Genomic DNA, 24406 nt, shown 5'->3' with positions numbered 1-24406 from the left:
GCAAGGAAGCCAATCTTCGTGTCCACCTTTAGACATGCCTTTAAGTGTCCTGCCAAAGACACAGCCGCATGCTCTTGAGCGATGTCGAACCGGCGCCCTTTCGAGTGTTGTTCCAGGGCTCTCGCCATAACAATGCAGCCGGTTCCAAATGGTGAGCCCTGATAATTGATTCTTGCAATCAAGCAAATGAAAACAAATCGAGACAGCAATCTCATTAGCAAAAAGAAGAAACATAAAGCCAAGTACAAAAAATGTTAAGTCAAACTTACTGGCCAACCATCGATATAAGCGACACAGCCACAACCATCAAATCCAAAAGATTGAAGAGATTTCTGCAAAATGATCCCTTATGGAGCAATACACCGTAGGCCACCATCTTGATGATGATTTCAATGGCGAATATTCCGGTAAAAACATAATCAAAATACCTGTATCACATCAAAACGAAGTTGCAATGATTGGCACCACACCGAGAAATTCACATAATAAAATCAACAGAAAAAAATCCAAATCAAAAAATACATAGGAAATTTAGGTCACTGACTTACCGCAATACTTGATTCAGTTTGGATTTGCTGTTGACGGGGTCTTCACAGGCCAATGCAATGCTGCTCAACATGATGCACACAAAGATTACGTTATTGAAAATGTTTTCATTTGCAACTCTATAGCACGCCACTCGAAATCTGAAACATGACGAAGAAATTCCTTAATTTTAACTTAGACATGGTAAAAATGTCTAGTTTGAGAATAGGACATCATATTGGTTTATTTAGTCATACCTGTATTAACACATGGCATTCACACAGCAATATACAGACAGAAAAGGTAATGCTCCTAAGCGCTTCACATGATGGCGGTAAACAACAATTATGATTATGCAAAAATGTTATATGGAAAAGCATTTTCGCTAAAAATAAAAGGGAAAGTCTATCGGAGTTGTATGCGGCCTACAATATTGTACGGCAGCGAGACATGGGTGCTAAGAAAGAGTGAGCTTGCAATTCTGAGAACAACGGCAAGGATGAAAAGGGCAATGGTGAGAGCAATGTGTGGAGTAAAACCAGGAGGGAGAAAAAGACTAAAGAGCTGATGGATAGGCAAGAGATGACTGAGACTATTGAAGAACTTGCAAGAGCAAACGGTGTAAAATGATATGGGCATTGGGCATGTACTAAGAAGAAAAAATATTTTCTTCGAAAGGCATTGACTTTGAAGGTAAATGAGAAGAGGTAAAGGAAACATTTAAAAAGAGCATGTAAGGAACAAGTGAAGAATGAGGCAGACAGAGTCGGACTAAAGGAAGACGATTCAATGGACAGAACGAGATGGAGAATTAGAGCGAAGGCAATTACTGCAAAGAAAGAATCGGCCACCCCATCTGGTGGGGTCAAAACTGAGTTTGGATGATGATGATAGCCAACTTGTCGTAACATTCAGTTGAATAAAAGTTTTTCTTGACAGAATATCAGATTCACTTAAACTTTCAGTGTCGTTGTACGAACAAACTCCAAAAGCTATGGACAGGAACTGGAAAGTTGTATTTTCTCTTTTTTTTTTTTTTTTAAAAAGACATATTCTTGAAAAAAGAGGTTTCATAGAGTTGTCTTGCAAAACAGATCTTTGATGGAATATTAGCGTCTTAGCCGAGTATTAGAATAATACGGTTGACGCTGATGTAGGCCTAAAGAGTTGAGAGCATTCTCACTAATTCGCACAGATTTCATTGTTATGCCGTAAAATTTAAATCTATGAACCTGAACTACCACACCACATGCTCAGAAAGTTGAACCGTGACAAAACTAATGGACAGTTGAGACATCAACCTCAAGTGAGAAAGTTTGATGTGAATGTTCAAAAGTAGCTCAGCAAATATGCTCACTTCCAATGCTTACACAGCCCGGTTTATGAAGTTTAAAAATAATCATTTTTCTTAAACAGTTAGCCAAATTTCGTTGCGTCAACTCGTACAATGTTCCAAGTTCTAGCTGAACAATTCCTGAGAATTGATTTCAAACCTCCAACAAGAACCGTTTGATATTAAGAGCAAGAAAAACCAAGGAACTTAATTGACTTACTTGTTTTTGGCAGAAAAAATAAAAAAAGATTTGGCTAATGGCAACTCAGGCTTTTTCTCTTGCAAGTTGAGCTGAGACATCCTACGAGGTCTTGGTCCAACTGGGACTTCAGGCAACGAATCTGTTTCACTTTCAGGTAAGTGGCGATCGGAATTGGTTTCTGAGGGTTCAGTGACTTCTATCCTGTAGTTTTAACGCAAAACCAATTAGGCTAACATCAGGCTACCATGATTGGTTGTAGGAATTTGTATCCTCGGACTGAGAAATCTTCTTTAGAATCTTAATCTTGGTAGTTCGCATACTTGTAGGTTTGAATCACTGACACCAGCCCAGTCACCGAGATCAACAAAGTAGGTCATCTGCTTGTTGTTGAAGTGTCAACTGTAAATTATTCCACCCACAAAGTTCAGTTGAATGGAGAGTTGTCCTTATAGTAGGCCCACTTTTCTCAAGCGCACACTCGGAGTGTTGTACCAGCGCTTCTCAATTTTGTTGTTTTTTAATACGAAGCTTGGCGCCATCCAACTGAACTATCGACAATCGACATGGTTAACAGGAAAAACGATCAGTAAATTATCAATCACCCGGTACACCAAAGTTTAAAAAAACATTAAAATGTCTAGGACAATCAAAATTAACACTTGACCCAGAATCAGCATTCTGACCCTTTGTACAAGTAGCCTATGCGAAACTACACATTTTGATCTTAGAAAGAAGGTTTTCCAAGTCGAAAATTTATGATGGGAATGCTGTGGTCAAACAAGAAAAATATCTTCTGAAATTTAATCTTGGCAGTTACAACCCTTCATGTAGTCTTTGAAGTACTGACTCAGGACCAGCTACCGATGCTGACAGCACGAAGTTTTTATTAGCAGTCAAAAAGTGTTGTTGCTCTCAAATACTCTCAAAGTAAGGGCCCCAGATGAAGACTGAGGAGCTGTCTTAACTGCCACATGAGTTGAGCCATTGTTATTTGATCTTATGGGTTCTTTGTTTGCAAAACAGGATGTTAATTCATTGAACCATAGTGGCAGGTAAATATTTTTTATTCAGTTAGAACACTTTACTAGCCGACACAACGAAATAAATTTGGGAATTCTGTGCCAAGTTAGACAATCTCATCAGCCAATGAAAAACAGCTGGCTGTTTAACATTTACCTCACGTCCGGATTGCTTTCTGAAGCAACCGACAGCCTTTTTAAATCTTTGAGTTGAATATCAGAATTCAACCTGTTCAAGTCGTTTTTTATCTGCCCGTCATCTGTACTTTGCATGTTCTCCGTCACGTCCAGACTGTTGGTTTCTTTTTTCTTAAAAAGTTTTCTGAAAAGTGTCGGTTATTAAACAGGTGAATACCTTCCAACAGCCTGGTCAAAAATTTTCTTTGTAGGAAGCTGTAAAATTGCTTGCGTAGGATATATTGCACAGCTTAATTCAAATTTTCTAAAATAAATTTCGTTTTATTGCAGATTTATTGTAGTAAGAATAAGGAGCTCACATCACATGCTGCTTAGTTTATTTGGCAATACACAAAAAAGCCAGCTGCTGTGGCTGCAATCGACACTAAGTCACAACTACTTGCACGCAAAGGCATAATCAAACCAAAGAGAATATTCAATTCTAACCGTATTTTTTTAAGTCTCATTCTCTTTTTCTTTTTCTCAATTTCCGCTTTTTCCTTCTGAGCTACACTTAAGCTCTCAGCATCCGCCAAATTGTCAACAGCAATAGCCAAGAACACGTTGAGGAGAATGTAGTTTCCACAAATGAATAAGATGAAGAAGTAGATCACAGTGAAAAGACCCATGCTATTTGCTCCTCCATACGCTTCAATGCCATTGTACATTACCACGTTCCAATCTTCTCCAGTGAGGATCTACTAAGAAGTGTATTTATTATCCAGCCAGAAACAAAGTGGGTTAAACGACCTGTCATTCAGTGGATTAGCTACGAAATCAGGCTTTAGCAAGGAAATTGGGCTTTAATAGATTCCTTTTTTTGGCTTGGGTAGAGCGCAATGATATAAAGATAGTGGTTTTCATACTCACATAATGACTTCAAAGAAATAAAAAAATAATGCTAAAAAATAAACTTACAGCATTAAGACTAATCTATGCATAAAAATAGCAAAGTGGACAGTTCCTTTTTTTCAGGTATCTTTTCTACAGTACCTACATTTATTTAACTAACTATGCTCTACTAGGAGTTAAGACCTAGGCGATGATGGTTGGCAGTATTAAACTTTCGACCTAAACAAGTGTCGGAAGTACTGTAGATATGGAAACGCCTGACTTATTCGGCTTTCAATGCCATGGAAAGCGGAAAAGCAGAATAAAAATTGGTAAGGTTAAATGAAGAGTGGCGTCTGTTTTCATCACTAATGTATTAAACAAATAGCAATACAGGAATTTTTTTGCTAAAGGCCAAAACAAGAGTGGTAAATCGAAATCATGTTAAATAAAACGACATATGAAGTACAGTCTGGTATCATGCTTATCATACTTGAAATACTGTCAGCAGCGCTTGCAGGAACGTGTCAAAATTCGAACGGATTTTTTCGTCTGATATGGAGTTAAAACGACCACCGAAGAGCTGCATCCCAAGTAAGGAGAAAATCACAATAAATAGAAAGAGCAGAAGGAGGAGACCAGCAATGGAGCGAATTGAATTGAGGAGAGAGGCGACCAAATTACTTAATCCTGTCCAGTACCTGATAAAATGTACTGATTAAAATTACCTGATACAATATAAAAATCGTATCAAACGGTGAAATTTCAACAAGGATTAGCTGTAAATAAACTATCACAAACTCTTAGATTCGTTGAAGCAAGCTCTTGAATTCTTGCCTTGATATCGAAAAAGTCACTCTAGTAGTTATTGTCAGTGGTGCAAGCTATGGAACCTTTGGGCCGAGTTTTAAATTGCGCACTCTTCTTCAAAAAGGTTGGTTCAAAACGCCACTTTTATATAAAGAATCTGTTCACAATTAAAATTTCAATTCTAAACGCAAAATGATACTGTGGTAGGAATTCTTAGATAAGTAATATGTTATAATTTAAGCTACTGCCGGGGTCCTTTGGTAAGACTCCAAGCAATCACCTTGTCATTTTGAAAATTCGCAGCAATCTCACGCATCGCAAGACAGATATTCCCAGTGGCTCCATCACCTGCAAAATACTTTGCTTTAATTTAAAGTTCAAACCAATAACAGGAACAAAAATACGAGCCAACTTTCGTACTGATTTTACTGTACAAAGACTGGATGCAGATTGGATTGTGAGCAATCTCCTCCTGGATTAGTTTAACATTGTGACTTTGGTATCTAATGTCAGTTAATTCGTTTTAAATATGTCTAAATTTCTTTTAAGCCACTACATAAAAAATGAACTAAAACTTATCTTGTACAATATTTGAATTCCTGATGCTCAAAGAAAGGTGAAAACGTTCCTGTTTTGTTTAGATTAAAAACCAATAGTAACATCCGATGTATGTTACTTAGTTTAATAATGGCACGCGGATGGAAAGTCAAATTTTATTGACCGCTGTTAAATACAGTTAACTTATAACAATGCAAGAAAAAAATGACAATGGTAAATTTGCTGCCATACATACACAAACACAAGTTGCTTTCATTTGGGAGCAGGCCTCGCCTAGTCGCTGCTGAAAAAGTCAACATAGACTAAATAATCAGTACAGGAAGTAAAGAAGATGGCATAAGTCTTACGTGCGCACTGGTTAGAACCAATTCGACAATTCCACCACACACAACAAAGCAATCGAAACGATTGAAGAGGGAAACGAAATAGCCACTCATTCCCAATGCGTACATCTTCAACAGCATCTCTGCAGTGAAAACCGCCAAAAGGATTTTGTTCGCTAATTCTGAAATGACAAAAATATAAACAAAATAAAGCATTAAACAAACACAAAAAACCTGACAGCACGAGAAATTAAAAGTAGCCTACAAAAATCGATTTTCCTTCTGGAGAAAGCAGCATCGTCACTTTCAGCAAAAATTGTCGTCAGCAAAATTGTACTAAGCCTTGCAATACTTACGAAAATAGTAGCCTACATCAGGGGTGTGCAACCTTTATTACAGGAGGGCCAGATATAAATAATGGGGGGAAACCGCGGGCCGCACGTTTATTTAACATATGATTTCTAGTAGTTGCAGGCACAAAAAAGTAGTTTTTTTGTTATTCATGTTATTCTTATGGTATTATTAGAAATTATCTCCTTGCAGAAATTACAAGTTAAAACGCATAAATTTTTGAAGAAAACTGTTATTCAAATTTATTGTCACACCGTCTTTAAACGAGTTCAGTGAGAAGTTTGCAGCTGGCTTCTTTTCCCGACGGTTTTTTTCCAAATTTACTTTAATGGAAGTGCTCGCAATTCAAGTCCATTTTCCAAGTGTTCGTCTGTCAGAATCGTCCGATAGGGAGATTTCATGACGCCCATTTTAGAAAAAATTGTTTGCACAAATAGCCTACGTTGAGCCAAAAAGAGCCATTTTTGAAGCCATGGATTTTTTTAAATGTGGAAAGTCATCTTAGTTGAGATGTTTTCGGTAAAAATCGCCAAGATTCATTTCTAAATAACTTACTTTGCTTTCAAATCTGTTTTTTCTTGAAAATCAATCAGTTCAAATTATATTTGCTGGTGCTTTATCAATGTCTGTGTTGAATGGCGAAGCGAATATACCAAATAAATGTTCATGAGATTTGAAGTCTTTGAAACGAGCCAAAAATTCATACAACAAATTTTCAAGTTGGTCTGCAAATTCAGTTTTCTTCTCAGGATGCATTCCATAGTCTCTCAAAGTGGAAAGGATTTCCTGTCTGTACGTGAGCTTTCCAGAGCTTTCGAAAGGACGTGGGTTTGACACCGCTTCAGAGCACGCGGCTGTGTCTCGACAAAGACACTTATTCTAATGACAAGTCAAAATAAGGGGAGCAGCTGACTCGAAGACTATATGTAACTTCGCTGCTTCTTATCGTCTGTTGTATCGCACCGGTGATCGCAGTGTACGGTATGTTATTGATATGGGCGCAAATAAAAACACGAATCTTATTATTATTATTATAAGTCGTAATTTGTTCATAATGCCTTTTATGTGACCATACATTTTTACATTCCAAATAATTAAATACAATGGATGAGCGGTGGCCGGTGGGAGATTTCTAAAATGGTTAACAGAAGGGCGAAATCTACAATAATCCACTCCACAATGAATTGTTCACACGTACCAGACTAAACTAAACTATAAACACGTTTCACGGGCCGCACAATTTTTCTTCGCGGGCCGCATTTGGCCCGCGGGCCTCACGTTGCACACCCCTGGCCTACATTATAACAATATGAAAAAAGCAACTAAAAAATTTAAAGATTGGACAATTTAATTAATAGATTGAGTTTCGTTTTTAGCAGCATGATCGTTGCTTACTTCACAATGTACACTGTACAGTAGATACTAACGACCTGTTTTAGCCTGATGCTGCGCGTTCCCTGTAGTAGTAGCGGTTTGCACTAACTTTCCGGCGGAAATTAACATGGTAAAATATCTACATTGTGATGTATCGACAATTGAGATAACCGTTTCGTTGTTGCAAGTTGTGCAAGCGTGCGGTTATATAACATTGTGTAGCCGAGTCACTTGATTTCGAGAATCCATTATCAAGTAAAAAAGCAGCTGAGTTCAACAACAGAAATCTTTTAGTCAGTAAAGCTTTTACCATCGAAAAGGTATCGGAAATCATACTGAAACAGAATAAATTTGGCTTAAATTTGATATTTGAACAAGCTTACTAACAGTGCTGGTGAAGTCGCTTTCAAGTTAATGAAAGCTTGATTGGCAATAAAATACTTTTCCGCACTTAGCTACATTTAAAAGGTCTGACAATTACGGACAGAACGCTTAAAAGGAATTAGCTTTGTTGATATCGATCAGCTGACATGTTAACTACACCGCTAATGATTTCCGCGTCACAGTTCCGGTCTCAGTTTGGCTTGGAAAAAAAGAGATTTGAAAGAAGTGGCCGTTCTCAATGATCACTAGCAATCTGCTTGAGAGAGTTAAAAGGAGCGGAAAAAGCAATTAGTGCAGTGAATGCTTGTAAGTGCATCAGACTAATTCAACTTCGACAAAACTTTTGCCGAGAAGGAAAAAGATGAGATAAATTAATTTATTTCTCTCACGTCGCGAAAAGATAATGAAATTTGACAGGCCTTGTAAGAAGCAGTAAGCAAACTATCCTAAAATCTTATGCTGTGATAATGTCACATCAACTGATATCTTCCTGTTTTGTATATTCTGTAGTTCATGTGAAATGTAAGAGGTATGCACTCGACTTTACCTTAGCGCAGTGTTTCCCAACCTGGGGGTAAATTACCCCCGGGGGGTAATTTGCCTGTTTTCGGCGGGTAACGAGACCGGAGGTTGTAAACTTTATAAAAGCGAGGGAATGGAACAGTCGTCTTTACAAGGAACTGTGCAAGAAGATGGGAGAAATATACGAAGTATTACTGTACCACACAGAAGTACGATGGCTGTCTCATGGCAAAGGATAACCCGCCTGGTCGAACTTCGTGAGGCTGTCCATGTTTTTCTGATAGAAAAGAAGTCCGACTTGACTGAATACTTCTCTAACCAACAGTGGATTTCCCAGCTGTGCTACCTGGCTGATATCTTTGGTGAATCGAACAAAGGCAATCTTTTAATTCAAGGCAAGAATGTAACTGTGATCGACACCAAAGTAGCCGGAGCAGCATTTATCGCAAAGGTTAAATTGTGGAACAAGCGAGTTGGAAGAAGCACAGTTTTAGACGTTTGACATGTATCTCGGAGGCAATGGACTTGAGTTGACAGCGGCGGGAAGGACATAGCTGACCACTTAGGCCAGCTAGCCAAGAAGATGGACAACTACTTTCCGAATTTGAACACGGCTAGTTTTCAATGGTGCACTGAGCCCTTCACATGTGATGACAGCCAGGTGGATGATGACGACTTTTCGGCCAAAGAAGAATTTATCACTCTCCGAATGAACAAAGCGTTGAAACTTGATTTCAATGGGAAAGGCTTAGAAACCTTCTGGTTTAGCAGACTCCAGGACGCACCAACATTAGCGACACGGGCATTAAATATCCTGACATCTTTTTCAACAACGTATCGCTGTGAACAAGGATTTTTAACTGTCTTGGGAAGGAAGACAAAGAAGCGCAATCGCCAGGATGTCGAAAGCGACACAAGAATTGTCCTCAGTAGCCTACCACAAAGCCCAGGATCGCAAAGCTGACGCCTGAAGTCCAGGCCTGACCTTCGCATTGAATGTTTACCACGCATTGTTATCTTGTATTCAGTATTGTATTGCATTTTGATTGTCATAGTTAGCCCTTTGAAATACATAGCAATAATCATTTTTGTTTTTGAAAATTGATCGTGGGGGTAATTGGCTCACTTCAGGGTGGAGATTAGGGTAACAGCCAAAAAAAGGTTGGGAACCACTGCCTTAGCGTATATCCCATCCCTCTGTGGTCTGTACCTTTGACTTAAAACTCTGTAGGTGGCGCTGGGCTCTTCTCATCAGCGCGTTGTAAATACTTACATATGAATTCCAAGAATGATATACTGTTTTCGTTAAAGAATTTTGTCATACATGTTTAACTAGTTTGGATGTAAGAGGAATGTAAGTGTAAGAAGAATGTAAGATGTAAGAGGGATGTAAGTGATGCAAGTGGCTCAAAAATGCAGAGCGTGAAATGGTTCAAAGTTCGTGTGAAAAGATTAAAAACTCTAAACAGCGTTCTTTGTTATTTTTATGTTTCATTGCTAGTCCAAGGGTAAAAGATGCTCTGCCGTGCTCCGTCCTTGAGACAGGGGGGGGGGGGGGGGGCAGCAGCAGCAGGGCAAAATGTTAGAGCAGACATCGATCAACCCATTTGCGTTGTTTAATCATGATAGAAAATAGTGTTTGAACTTAAAAAATAAAATGTTTCACTGAGAAATGTACTTTGAAAGGATATTGAGATTCTCGTGTGCTCGTTTCACGATGAAAACGAAGCGAAATTGTTTGGATGTCAAAAAACCTTAGTGATTGCTTCCTCTAGTCTAAAGCTTTTTTAAAACAGCAACGAGGTAAATGTTGCATTTAAAGACAAAAAAGTATAAAATAACGTGACAGCAAGCACCGCAAACTGCCATTCCACATCTGAGAGTGGCATGCTCAACAAAAGACAGCGAGAGCGAATGGCGATCGACCGAGCTATCGTCCCATTTAAATCGCAAATTGACAAGAAAATGGTTTTGTAATTAATGCATTCAGAGCTGGCGACAGTGTGAACTTTTCACCTCGAAAAATCGCGTTTCAATGATCGAATTAAACTAATTACAAAGTTTCCCTCATCGGAATGCCAACCACAAGAACGCTACAAGCAGGAGACTGTGCTACCGGCAAAGCAATCAGCTGCCTGTTATCTCTAAGGAAAAACAGAAAGTTGAGAGAAAAGCTTCTAATCTAGCAAATAACAAAAATAAATATACAGCTTTGGTAAAGAGTTCACTTTTTGGAATAACATATTTTATCAGCCAAACAAGTTTTCCGGTCAGGTTTAGAATTGAACATAAGTTTTGTGAAAAATTTCAACTCTAAAAGTTGCACTTGTGATGCTAATAACTATTTAATGTAGCGCATTCAAATGGCCCAATGTGCCTTGTTCAAAGAAACTAAAACATTGCATTACCAAGCTGTTCGTTCAACAATATATCAGCTGACTTTATCATATTGTAGGTATACAGACCCAATATCAAAACATCAAATACAAAACGCATGACATCGTTTTTAACTGTCAGTGTTACAGTTCAAAGTTGCAAATATAGGTTGAAATGACATTGCGTTTGCCTTCCAACATTTGTGTTAAATGTGGGACTAGACGACGATCTTAAGCATACGAACAAACAACACCAAAGTAATCATTTCGTGAAACTATCCATCACCAATGTTCGCACTTTACCTTGAACAGTCGTCAGCCAATCAGGTTGTTGATAATGCTCTGTTGCTAATGACAATGTGTTGAGGAAGACTAAAAAGATAACGGCCCAGTAGAAAGCTTGAGTCTTCACCATCCACCTGCAGTGGCGTCTTGCTATGTGATGCCAGCGACGAAAGCGACGACTGGAAAATAGGAATAACATGGTTTATTCACAATTCCTTCATTATCTGTACATCAGGCAACAAGTATTGACGCATTGGTTTTTTATTTGGCTGATAAAAACAAATGAACATTTTGTTTTTAAGTCTAATTGGAGAGGTTTGAAAAAATCTAAGTTTTTCTTCTTGTCCTTGTTTTATTCTAATGATTCGTCTCAAGTTTTAGTTTGTTTTATTGAACTAACTGCAATGTGCAGGGTCATTGGGTAGAAGCTTGCATTAGCACAAAGCATTGACAATTTGAAATTGAAACTGTTTATATCATTTTGTTTAGAATCACTATGATTTACATCTCTAGAATACAATCTCGCTAGTGGATATCGCGCAGATAGGGTTCGCTGCTTACGGAAAAGACGCTGTTCACGCAGACAGCACATTTTCCATATTTTATTAACAAAGCTTGGATGATTACTGCATAAGTCTGACAAGCTTAGAAAAAACACTCATATATCAATTGATATTTTAGTACCGAAGTCTTGTCAGCAGAAAGTGACGGCACTCTTTCTGTTTAATATTTTAGTATTAAAAAGGTCAAACTCCATCCATTTTACATTGACTCAACGTCTTTGCACGTTTAATTATTGTGAAATGGATGGGTTTTGCAAACTGGGACATGCTGTGCCCATTCAAATTGCAACTTCGTGTTGCATTCAGACCACATCATGAAAACGATGTCATTTTGAAGCAAAATCGATTGTAACTCAATTAACGCACGCTTTGCATTTTCGTATCGATTTTCAAGGCTGCGGTGCCCCTGTAAGTAAAACGACGAATCTTAATCATATTAAACTGTTTAAACAAAACAAAAAACAAACAAGCAAAACAAAAACAAACAAAACAACAATAAATCTCAACGCTTCATCAACACTATATGTAGAAAATACTTTTTATAAATAAACAAACCTGCGTAACTTGCTGCAGCATAATTTTCTATTGAACGATGATGACAACAAACGAAGTGATGACGCAGTGAAAAGTGACGAAACGAGCATGGATTGGAGAATGCACAATGAAACATAACAAAAACAGTACACATAATGGAGGTTTGATTTTAAAAAATCCTACATCTTAACTTTCATCACAGCTACCAAAGTCAATCTTTTTCTTACATCCATTTAACTTCAGCAGACGCTGAATCAAAGTGTGGATCATGCTATTTGGAGTAACGCTTTGCTCAAAAACCAAAATGGCATGTCGACTTTGGAGGCTTATTTCAAAATGATAGAAATGCTTTCATAGCTTGTCAAGTCAATCATGTTGATGTTGATCTGACCGTTAAAAGCATTATGATGACGTAAAATAGGTTTTATTGTCTGAAACACAGGTATACAAAATTTTTCAAATCACCTAAAGATATTACAACAGGGCTTTGAAGCGAACTTCTCAGTCAAAACAATCAGACCTTTTCACATTGATTCAACATGTAAAAACGTTGAATCCAAGCAAAAAGAACGCATTTGCTGGCTGAGATGAAGTTTTGCACGGTTTGTGGTTTTGGCGCGACAGTAGGCTACTCTGATTCTGTGACGTACTATTCAAGGATGGCAGTTCAAAAATAAGAAACTACGGAAAGATTGCAAACGAAGTGACAAAAATAGCAATGACCGTTCCGTGCCATATGTGTGAAAGTGCACCAAACCTGCTCATAGTCAGTAAAATTTATCGTGAAAGTTGAAAAATATATAATTAAAATTTTAAAATAAATGCGTGTTTCAAGTAGGCTAGTGTGACAGCCACCATTTCTGCATTGTATCATGTGAGTGCAACTACAGCTATTATTTTCAGTCAAGTCCGATTTTGACAGTCATGCGACACGACAACCCAAGCTACAATAGCATTACTACAGTAAATGCGAAAACAACGTTTTAAATGTTGTTATCCCGTTTATTCAACATGATCAAACGACTATGGTCATAAAAACAGAAAAAGGTAAAAAGAAAGAAAATCATACCTATGTTTCTGCCACCAGCTTGTACGACCTGCTTGAGAAGGGGCTTTATCACTGCAATTGTCTTCAAACCCTACCGAACCTGCAGAAAACACATTTATGTTTGAGAATTCTTACGATAAATTTGCATCACAACTTTTGTCGCCCAGGCGTATCAATCGTGGACGAAAATTTACAACAACTGGACGGAAAAATAAAACAAGAACAATTCGTGTCCACCGTGATCCCCACCTTCCAGCAAAATGTTTTTAGATCGGTAGGTTTTCCTAATAAGTAAATTACATTGATTCAACGTCTTTAAGGTCTTTGGTTTGTTGGCTGAGTACATGCGTGGTCAATGCAACACCTGTTGATTATCCTAACCCTAAAGCAACAGGTTTTTAGAATTATATCCATTCTACATTTGGAGGTTAAATTAAATAAAACTAGAATAGAACGTGTCAATCAAATTAAAGCAAAAAAAATTAAAAATGCAATTTCGAATCAGTTTTAGATCAATCAAGAAACAGAAAATATTACTTAATTGTCCAGAACTTGACTTTGATGCCTTCTTTTCTAACCGCCCACTCTCTTCTGCAGGTAGGCTATTTTAATCCACTGACGCAGGTAAATTAGAGCGCCAATTGAATGTACGTCACCAATACCCAGGTGGAGCTCGATGGCTATTTCTTAGCCAGGCCAAACTACTCAATGCATTATCGATTTCATGTTGTATCAACGTTAATTAGTTTAAAAATAACGATCGGAAACGTGTATGATGAACTAGATTGTGGCACAAAGCGGTCGAGCCCACACAAATTTCTACTGCGCTTGTTAATGGAAGACGTCAATTGACAACTGATAGTTTGAGTTGCAAAATTGCAAGTTTTAAATCAGATAATGTATCATTTTAAACAATATAATTTTTGTAATATTTAACATTTCACAAGTGTATTATTTTCATTGTTTTTACTTTGATTTTTTAGCGTTAAAGTTCATTCGTAAGCGGTTTTGCAACTGGTTTTATTCGTTTCAAAGCTGGTATTATGAAGGCAGCACTTCTAATTTGCATTCATCATATGCTTGTATTTACACAACAATCAAACATCTTAGCATAAATTATTGAACAATCGATTTCACTGCAATTATAGCAACTTCAGCTCATGATGCGTGAAGTTAGCATTTCTTAAATTACAGATTTTTGTATTGAATACACAACACCTGCACCATGACCACGTGGCAATCGAACTTGATGTCTGCCTTTTCAACAATGTTTCAATAGTTAAATAGTATATCACGAACCATGCTGGGCTTTGTCTTCATAATCACACAGCCACCACTGCATATTATTTCCAAGCTTGTAACAATTTTGTGGAAGCTACGGGGAAACATTGGTCATGGAATGTTCCTTATCCCTTTCATTTTATTAATTTATATTCAATTTAAAAAGAAGCGTTTTCAAGTCAATGATCGTTTTTCAACTCGCAGTATAAACGTACCCAACTGTGGGTATTGATTTTTGAAATTACAAAAATCATTAGACTTTGAATGCGAGCGAAAAAAAGCATAGCTTACTCCTGTATACCGACCCAAGGATAGACATGTGGACCTAACAACGCTCGATGAACACACACATGAATCTATTGGCCGCTGCGCCTGGATATAACAACATGACCTGCGGCGGCCTCGAACGCAGGAAGAAGATATGCTTTGGAACATAGCAAAGATTTTCAAAACTTACAATCATTTCAATCAATGTGTATACGGCTGTCTCCTTTAGTAAGCGAATAAAGTACAAAAACATGAAAAAATGGAAACAGTCGCACTCTTTGGATGCTTTTCTCTGAAATGAAACAAACTTACGTTTTTCATCACAGCTGGAATCATCATTGTCATTGTCAATGTCCTCAGCAAAAGTGATCCATTCAAGATAACCTTTCACATCCTCATCAAATTGCTGTTTCTCTCGAAGCTTCTGGAATTCTCCTCTTGCGTTCGCCTTCTCTCTCTCTTTGGAAAATTCTCTAAATAGTTATAGTAAGGCAGAAGACTTTAGAAACACAAAACAAAATCTTTTTGGTAAAAGACATATTTTTTCCAAAGTCAAACATAGATTTGTTTTTTTAAATAAAAATTTTATCCCGAAATTTAAACTGCAGTTGCTCACCTGAAACAACCAAGAGTATTTTAAATCTTCTTTGACTTCATTTTTCTACAAGATTTATGTCAGATGATCTAACTAAATTTCTTACTGGGTAACACACAAGTATTTGTGCAAAGCCATGGCGTTGTTGAAGACGTAAGTTAAAAAAATTTAACATAACTTATGGTTACTAGCCTACTCCATACAACGCACAACGTAATACTAATAACCCAGAGCAGGGCTATGTAGCGCAGCACTACGAAAAATGCTGCAAGTTCAATAGAAAATACGTTTAATTTAACAACACAAAAACAAAATCAGAAGATGGTATCTAAAAGGAGGTTCAAAGAACATCAAAAACAGTTTTAACGTTCCGCATTCATAGAATAAAGAGCTTTGTGGTGACTGGTGAAATCATGCACTGTAGCATGATCTGTCGTAAGATTTTCCAACGTTGTATCAACACAAGTATGCAATTTAAGAACAACAATGCTTTTTTAAATTTTACAATATTTCCGAAAATCGCCGCGTTGGTTCTACTAATGCAAGCTAACTTAAAGGTATGAGATGATCTACTTTGGATATGGATCTACTAATGGATATGCTACTCACCCGCTGAGAACACCAAGAATAAGATTCATTACAAAAAATGATCCAACGATGATGAGGGACACAAAGTAGACCCAAGGTAAATAGCTACCCATCGCATCGTTGGTCTGCAGAGAGAACAAGAAATTTCTCTTGAAAAAAAGTAACAAATAATGGGAAGGGGAAACAAGTTCGACATCAAGCGAAACAGTTTGTCAAAATAAATGGGACTGGAATTCAAAATTTAAGTTTCACTTTTAGGGCCGCTTCTTGCTGTTAAGTTTTTTGGGATTCCAAACCTGTTTCAAACGTCAATCAATGCAAAGTGATAAGTGATTAGTTTAAAGGTAAAGCTTTGGTTAAAAGTGGAACATGAACAGTCTCATAAATCAAACGTTTTCTTGTCGAGGAAGTAGTAAGCGTTCCATCCATTCATTATTTAACTAAACTAAAAGCAATAAACAGTCATTAGGCATTACGAGTGTGACTATCAATGGCGTTGGATCAACACTATTTAGACCATTTTAGGCAGTGATCCAGACAGCAAAATCCGTAATTTTTACATTGATTTACCGTCTGCAGACGATGAATCAATGTAAAAATGACGGATTTTGCTGTCTGGGAAAAGTTATCTATTTTTCATGCATCAATTAGAGTAGAGAAGACAGTTAATTTCGTCATCCTGTTTGACACGTTTTATCAAAGCAAAGGAAAAATTTTGGCTGACCGGAGTAACGTCCTAAAACGTTATTTCAACGCAGAAGTGAAAGACTGCGATATTGCGTCTCGCAGTTACTCAGAGATAAACAAAGTTAACATAGCTTTTGCGACATTATCAGTATTAGGTGATTGTCGATTTTAAAACTAATAGTTTTGTTATAGCTGCTGCAGCGCCTGTACGTACATCTACCTAGTTTGATTGCTAAAACCTGGTAAGAGCATGTAGTGACACAGCATGAACTTACGTAGTAAAGCACATCTGTCCAGCCTTCCATGGTAATGCACTGAAAGACTGTGATTGTAGAGTAGTAAAAAGTGTCAAAGTTTATAAGTCCGTTTGAAGGCCCTACCCATCCCTCCGCACAGAAAGTCCCTTCAGGGCACTGCCTGCCGTACGAGTCATTTGTTGCACATGGTGCCGGATCATCTTCAGCAATCACGATTTCAAAGTCTGCAATGGGATTTGATTTCGTCATTTTTTGCATTTATTTTCTTTGCATTAGAATACCACTTCTAAGGTGGACATTTGAAATTGCAAATGATCAAAAAGCCAATAAAAACAAGCTAATTTAAGATATCTTAGCTTGAAATGAAGTCAACAATCTTCAAAACGTTTTAGATGTTTATATCCTACAAAAGTAAATCAAAATTTGTTTTTAGTGAGGGATGTCATTCCTTGCGGATTGTATAAAACTCAACAGTTGTGTGAGAAATATCTAAGTTTTTCCAGATTAGCCTAAATAGCTCTATTTGTGGAACCATAAGTAGTAAGGAACCAACTGCTGTAGACTCAGTAGACAAACATTTACTTCTCAAGTCTACAAACGTGGCGATTTTGTCACGGTTGAGCGCACAATTTTGTAGGCTGACACATTTGTGACATTCAGAGTAAGTTTAAACATTTCATTGCTACTTTTTCGTGGTCCATCTTCTACAATGAACTAAAGAATCTAGTCCTAATCTCACAAACAACAGAACCCTCACACAGTAGCTTGCTACGAACGGAAAACGAACACCAAAAATAGGCCGCAACTGGACGAAATGAGGTTATTCGAATCGCGATAAAGTTTAATCTTAACCCATAAACAAGTTGATAAAGTGAATGTCTTCTGAGACACCGAGACCTAACCCTGGCACGCCGTCAGCAAGAAGCGGTTGACTTGATCACATCGAAAATTTTGTTTGAGAATTATTAAAATAAAGTTCAACCAGCCTCATGTTTAAAAAGAATATATATTTCGCTACATAATGAGCATCTTCAGTTCTTATTCAAATAGTTCTTATTCAAATATAATTCAAATAGATTCTATTTGAATAAGAACTGAAGATGCTCATTATGTAGCGAAATATATATTCTTTTTAAACATGAGGCTGGTTGAACTTTATTTTAATAATTCTCAAACAAAAACCCATAAACAAGTTTTAAGTAAATAAAAACTAATCTTATTTTCCCTTTTTGTAGAAAACGCTTACCAACCCAGTCAGTAAATCAGTCAATTTTATACATAGAGTCTATTTGACTAAGTACCTTCCGATGGCCCTAATAAGGTGAATCAGGCTGTTACGGTTTTTAGAGAATAGTAACTGAATTTGATGTAATTCAACTTATGTAATGCAAAAAAAACAACTGGTTTAATGGTTAGGTTTGACTACAATCTTGTTCTTTTTTGCAACTATTTGAACCCGCGAGTGGGTTCCACATCGTCACAAAAATTCTATAAATCTTTATGTTCCATGTAGCGGGGCAAAATATAGGCTACAGCACTAAACTATATGCTTGTTTCCGACTTACTTGCATTTGTAGTGTAGCAGGTTTTATGGAGCTTGCCTTTAAAAAGCTCCAGTCCAACTACGGCGTAAATAATGATAACAAATACAACTAACAGTGCAATGTGTAAAAGTGGAAACATAGCACGTATGATGGCGTTGAGAACTACTTGGAGACCTATAAAGTAAAAGAATCATGAATAAATGGAATTCTGGACAAGACGCATTGCAGCTACTGTGATAAAAATAACGTTATACCTTTTATAAAATTGGAGCAATAAATAATAGTTTGTAAAAAACAGGGTTGAGAAAAACCCGGGTTTTTCTGGGTTTTATTTAAAAAGGATGCAAAAAAGGTAGATTCATGCTTATTTCACCTCAAATACTACTTTTTACCAATGAAGTGCCTCTCACTCACAGTACATGCTGGCATAACTCAATAAAATAATGCACTAAGGCTGTTTAACTATGAGGCCTTCTTGCATAAATGAGTTTTAGTGTAGTACAAAGTGGCAGTAGGCCTACTTGATTTTTGTGTACAGAAATATCCACTGTATTTTCAATTTATCTTTGGAGATTTCCTTCACAATCACATCCTTAAGTCCTAATTTGAAGTTTGTTTGAGGTACCTTGAAGTGCTTTGGTTCATTTTTTCAATTTTCTTATAAAAATTGGACAAATATGATGCTCTGGGTTTTTTATGTTTTTTTTTTAGGTTTTTTTAAGTGGGTTTTTTTTTAAAAAATCCACCCGTTTTTTTTGGGTTGGGTAAAATACCGACAACCCTGGTAAAAAAGGATTTAGCTGTAATTCTGACAGTGTTACTGTATTGTGTGATATTTTACACTTACATTGATACAACACAACTGTAATGAATAAAACTAAAATCAAAGATATATTGCACAATCAAGATTTGCGAAGAAGCTTAATGGCTAAACGCACAAGGCATGTGAAGAGCAGCTAAGCCAACATTTAACTGGTTCAAGTGAAGTTCAAAAGACATTGCAATATACTGTACAGCAGTGTTTTTCAGCTACTGTGCCGTGTGAGATCGTCAAGTGTGCCGTGTGAAATTATCCAATTTCACCTGATTGGTCTAAAATAATTTTTTGAAAACAAATTAATTATTATCTGCAAATAATATACCGTTGTCGAGTGTACGTGCTGCAGTAGTGACTCATAGCGTAATCCTGTAAAACTCTTACATAACGCTAGTGCTAGATGACAGTAGGTAGCGAGTTGCATTGCAAAGCTATTGTGACATTGCTCCCATTTTCCACGACATATCTGTGTGAGGTGAGCTTCTCGAGCCTGACTGCCATCAAAACTAAAAACAGAGAGCGACTGAAAGCTGTTGAGGAAGAGCTTCGTGTGTGTCTTTCTTCAATTCCTGCCAGGATGTCAGCTCTTTGGTTATCCAAACAGGCACAAGTTTCACACTGAGTAAGTAAAACACACTGAGATTGACATTTTGTACATGTAACTATTCATATGTTTCAGTGCAGAACAGTGAAATCTTTCCCAAATTTAACATCGGTGGAAAATCAAAATCACAACAGCTTCGCGTTTGTCTTCTGCAATTTCTGCCCGAATATCAACTTCGTGATCATCCAAACAGGCCCAGATATCGCACTGACAAAAACTAAAAGTAAAAGAATTGTTAAATGATATGAGATGTTCTACTGTAGAAAATCTCATATCATTTAATTTAATGCCTGGTGAACAGCCTCATTCTAAAGGAATTGTTGTTGTGTTGTTTATTTTATTGTATCATTATAAAATTTCGTTTAGTGTTCCGTCAGATTATTTTAATGCATAAAGTGTTCCGTGGCTCAAAAAAGATTGAAAAACACTGCTGTACAGTATGTAACAAAAAAAAAGGAATTCTAAAGAAACTTGCATAACACCACGTAGTACATGAGCAAATAGTCGTGAAATACAAGTCGTTAACTTCGGTATGGTGGATGTTTTGTTCAAGAATCAACAGCAATAACTCTGCACTATTCAGTCATCTTCCATACATATGCAAATGTACAAACATAAGCGTTCGAACTCTCCCATTGCGCTCTTTGACGAAATTTCAAATTTCAAGAAGATTTTGTAAGCATTTGTCCTGGCATCCCTCTTTGGTTTAAATGCATACATAATTTCATACATAATCAATATAAGGCACATATCAGGGTCAAAAATTTACAAATAAAATGACACAATAACCAAAACTCCAATTTAACAACTTTTAACGAGAATCCATTAAAATGTATATCAGCTTCATCAATATACTACTGTATACGCAGTATAGCAATAACAAAACAAGAAAGTGCTGTTCTAGCAGGAAACTTACTTGGCACTCCAGACACAAGCCGCAGGGGCCTGAGGACACGAAAAGCCCGAAGAGCACGAACTTTATCTGTGCTTCCGACGTCAGTGATCTCAAAAATGATGCTGAACAACCTGAGGTATATTTCGGCAAAGTCAGTTTGAAAAAAGTAGTAAACTATACTGCAAATTATTGCAAGATAAGCAACCATACTGATCAAAATAACGCAAGATTTCAATTATACCTTCTCTAAAGTTTGATTTTTTTATGTCGAATGCGCAATACAAAAAGACGAAACCAAAAATACTAGGCTACTGGTTGCATTGAACTTTCCCTGAAACTTGACCAAGCAAAGAATTTAGCTTTGTTTTCTGAGGTATAAGTTAGTACAACCCCTGGTTTGTTACAAATGGACTTGACTCCCATATCCAACTGACGGCGCAAAAAGAAGAGTTCCAAGCATGCTGATGCCGATTAGAATCCAGTGTTTTGGTTAATATGACAATGGTCCAGCTAATTGCCTGATCGCTTTATGTTTAAATTATGAGTTAACAGCTACCGCGATAGTTACAGAAATCTCAACTCTAAAAGTGTTTTTTGCATTGTTCTAAAAAGTAACCGCTATCAAACGGCTATAAATAAAAAATAAAATTGAAAAATTCCTACACACAACTGAAAAATATCTTATTGAAGCAATTCTATGCTAAAACTAAATTAAAGATAGACTTTAAAAAAATTTGCAATTATTTTACTACTGTTAGTTTAAAGTGACGCTAAGAGCAGGAGGATACTGGAAAAACACAATTTCTCTAAGCGGCCAATTGCCAAACTTCTATGTTGGAAGCGATAGTAGTTTCATATGGCATTTTCACATTTGAAGCTCGTTGTCTTTAAACCGGTTTTTAAATAAATTTTTGCAGCGGTAAACTGTGTTGAAGTATTGCAGTTCATGGACAGTTTAAATGCAAATGATCAACAGTCTGCCTGCTTTTTTCGCAATTTGCACAAATTGGTGGATTTTGATTGAGCGTTTTCATTTTCAACCAGCTTATTTTTTCATAAACCTTTTAACAAAAAATGAACTGGTCAACGCACTAAAATCTGGTAGCGTTTTGGACAGTGTAGAATTATCCTAAATGTTGTTTAAGTCGTAGACTAACTAAGCAGAATAACGAATGGGAAAACCAAAGTTAGTGGAACAAAGAAACCGAAAAACAAAATAAGGTAGTTACTACCAGTGCCGGTCTTAGGGTATTTCGGGCCCTGTGCGGAATATGCTTTGCGGGCCCCAATGACAATGATCCAATTCAGTAGCGTAGCTAGGTATTTCGAAAGGGGAGGAAGGTTTGACGGCCGGCGTAACATGCATTTAAATTTTCACAAGAGTGAAGTTTCCTGAATTCATAGAATACTAAGCAATTTGATACATGGCGTTTAAAAAATCCGGGTCTTTAAATGTTTAGTTTTGAAACTATATATACATGGCATAATAGCGATGGTTTTGTATTGAAAGTAACATGTATTCTATTTAAATGCAATTGCCACAAAACGAAATTCTGTTGTCACAGTGCAATTTTAACTATTTGGCACATGGTGAAATGTCGTGGGTGGACTAAAAGCATGTAAAGGTGGCCCGACGCCACAATCTCAGCACTTGCCTCACCCTAAAGCCGCAACTGACTTCAAAGATACCGGTACTTGCTTGTGAATCGAATTGAATTTTTTCCATTGGAAATGACAAAAATTACTGCATTTTCTGAGTAAATTGCGGGCCCTGTGCGAACGCACGGTTTGCACACCCCAAAGACCGGCACTGGTTACTACGATACATAAGGTCAAGGAATACAAAACATACAAATAAAATGCGTCATCGAAAGAAAACGTCATTCTTTGCTTACCCTACAACAACAATTACGAAATCCAGAAAGTTCCATCCATTCCGCAAATAGGCATTGGGATGAAATAAGAATCCAAACGAGATGATTTTTACAAAAGATTCGAGAGTGAAAATAGCTAAAAATATGTATTCCACTTTTTCCTGCATCACAAAATAAGGTACCAGAAGATCTTTTACCAACAACTCGTATTCCCAAGCCTACATTATTTCAATGCTTTTAAAACATAAGCTACACTTGAAGGCTCGTCACTTCCCAACCAACAATTGAGTTCTGTTTGCACTGACTCAACGTTTGAATTGCATTCAATCAATGTAAAAACATACTTTTTTGAAGGCGGAGCTTTGCACTAACGTATCCATGACAGCAAAATCCGCCACTTTTACATTGATTCAACGTGTGCAGATGTAAAAATGACGGATTTTGTTATCTGGGATGTATCAGCCAAAACATTTGCATTATCACAACGCAATCAACATGATAAAGTTTTCTTACCAAAATATCATTGGTGGAGTTCGAATCTTGCTCAGGGAATGGAACATAGATGGCTAAAGCAACGCAATTGGCAAAGATTGTGAGTAAAATGACGATTTCAAATGGCCTGCAAGAAATCATACCATAAAATGTAAGCTAAAAAATGCATAAAGCTTATACATACAAATACAACCTGCAATAATTAGTCATTCTTATTTTCTTTGGGTCCGCGTACGCAGATCAAAGACGCGGGGAAATCATGTTTATTAAAAAAAGTACCCCGTCGTAAATACGACACTCGCAAGAAGTCATTGAAAAATTTCCACTTCAAATAAATTCATTCATCGCCTTAACCAGACTTATGCTTAAAACGAAATCATTAATTTTCAATGAAAGCTCTTCAAGTATAATTAAAATGCAGGACAGTACTTTGAGATAATACGATTTGTTTTGCTTCTAGGTTTGTGTTGAAATTTGAATGGAATTTGTACAGTGTAGTATTTGTTTGCAATAGTTCGTTATGAAGACGTAAAACTTAATTTAGACCCCAACATTTGACACCACAAGTTTTATTTTATCATCTGAAAAATATCCTCAAGGTGGTAATGGTAGTACCGGTATACAAGAACGCGTGAGGTACTGTATTTAGCAATCTGCAAGAGCACGTTGTTTAACGAATTTTACTACGAGCTTTCAAAATGCAAAAGCTTCGAGCAAAACGTTTAGTCACCCTAGGCCTAGTCAGTAGTCACATCAGAACTTGCAGTTTATTCAGTATTTGAACTTTTTTTTTATTTAGTATTGATTATGTTTTCTGGATTATAAATTTTTTTGTTGGTCAATCGTTTTGAAGATTTATTATTATTCTTTTACGTCTTTTATTTGTGTGTTATTAGTGCATACAGTCACGAACTATTGGGATCTGCATAAAAATAACTCTAAATCAACAATGGAAAGTTCAAATTATTATTAATTTGCAAAATCAACAATTAAATGCCACAAAACCTTTAAAAGTGCATTTCTCGTCGATGACAATATCCGTAAATATTCTAATCAGGCAAACAGCAAATCAACCGTTTTTAACATTGGTTCAATTCAACGTCTGCAGACGTTGAATCAATGTAAAAAGCGGTTGCTTTAGTCTCTGAAAAGGCACACAATACCTTTCATTTATAAAAAAGCTACTAAATTAAAAACAAGCTTTCATTTTAGATCGAATACACAGAAAGTAGAAAAATAAAGATTTCAGCTGAAGTTTCACGGCTTTTATGGGGTGAAAATAATATTTTAC

General features: G+C 36.8%; 1 protein-coding gene across 1 annotated transcript in view; it reads right to left on the bottom strand.

Annotated features, from left to right (window-relative positions):
* The window catches only part of LOC145776409 (voltage-dependent L-type calcium channel subunit alpha-1D-like), a 57023-nt gene extending 33807 nt beyond the window's left edge, over positions 1 to 23216 (bottom strand). Inside the window, exons 1-17 of the mRNA XM_082587811.1 lie at positions 23137 to 23216; positions 22645 to 22784; positions 20771 to 20880; positions 18455 to 18607; positions 16908 to 17113; positions 15967 to 16070; positions 15075 to 15235; positions 13236 to 13314; positions 11088 to 11248; positions 5803 to 5960; positions 5178 to 5245; positions 4581 to 4788; positions 3704 to 3954; positions 3237 to 3401; positions 2079 to 2261; positions 549 to 686; positions 270 to 428 (exon numbers count right to left, since the gene is read on the bottom strand). Of these exons, the coding sequence (XP_082443937.1) occupies positions 270 to 428; positions 549 to 686; positions 2079 to 2261; positions 3237 to 3401; positions 3704 to 3954; positions 4581 to 4788; positions 5178 to 5245; positions 5803 to 5960; positions 11088 to 11248; positions 13236 to 13314; positions 15075 to 15235; positions 15967 to 16070; positions 16908 to 17113; positions 18455 to 18572 (2159 nt within the window). The 5' untranslated portion in view covers positions 18573 to 18607; positions 20771 to 20880; positions 22645 to 22784; positions 23137 to 23216. The remainder of the gene's footprint in view (positions 1 to 269; positions 429 to 548; positions 687 to 2078; positions 2262 to 3236; positions 3402 to 3703; positions 3955 to 4580; positions 4789 to 5177; positions 5246 to 5802; positions 5961 to 11087; positions 11249 to 13235; positions 13315 to 15074; positions 15236 to 15966; positions 16071 to 16907; positions 17114 to 18454; positions 18608 to 20770; positions 20881 to 22644; positions 22785 to 23136) is intronic.
* Between the last annotated feature and the right edge of the window lie 1190 nt (positions 23217 to 24406).

The sequence above is a fragment of the Aplidium turbinatum genome, chromosome 8 (assembly GCF_918807975.1).
Source record: "Aplidium turbinatum chromosome 8, kaAplTurb1.1, whole genome shotgun sequence".
Lineage (NCBI taxonomy): Eukaryota > Metazoa > Chordata > Ascidiacea > Aplousobranchia > Polyclinidae > Aplidium > Aplidium turbinatum.
This window is presented reverse-complemented; position numbering and strand designations above follow the sequence as displayed.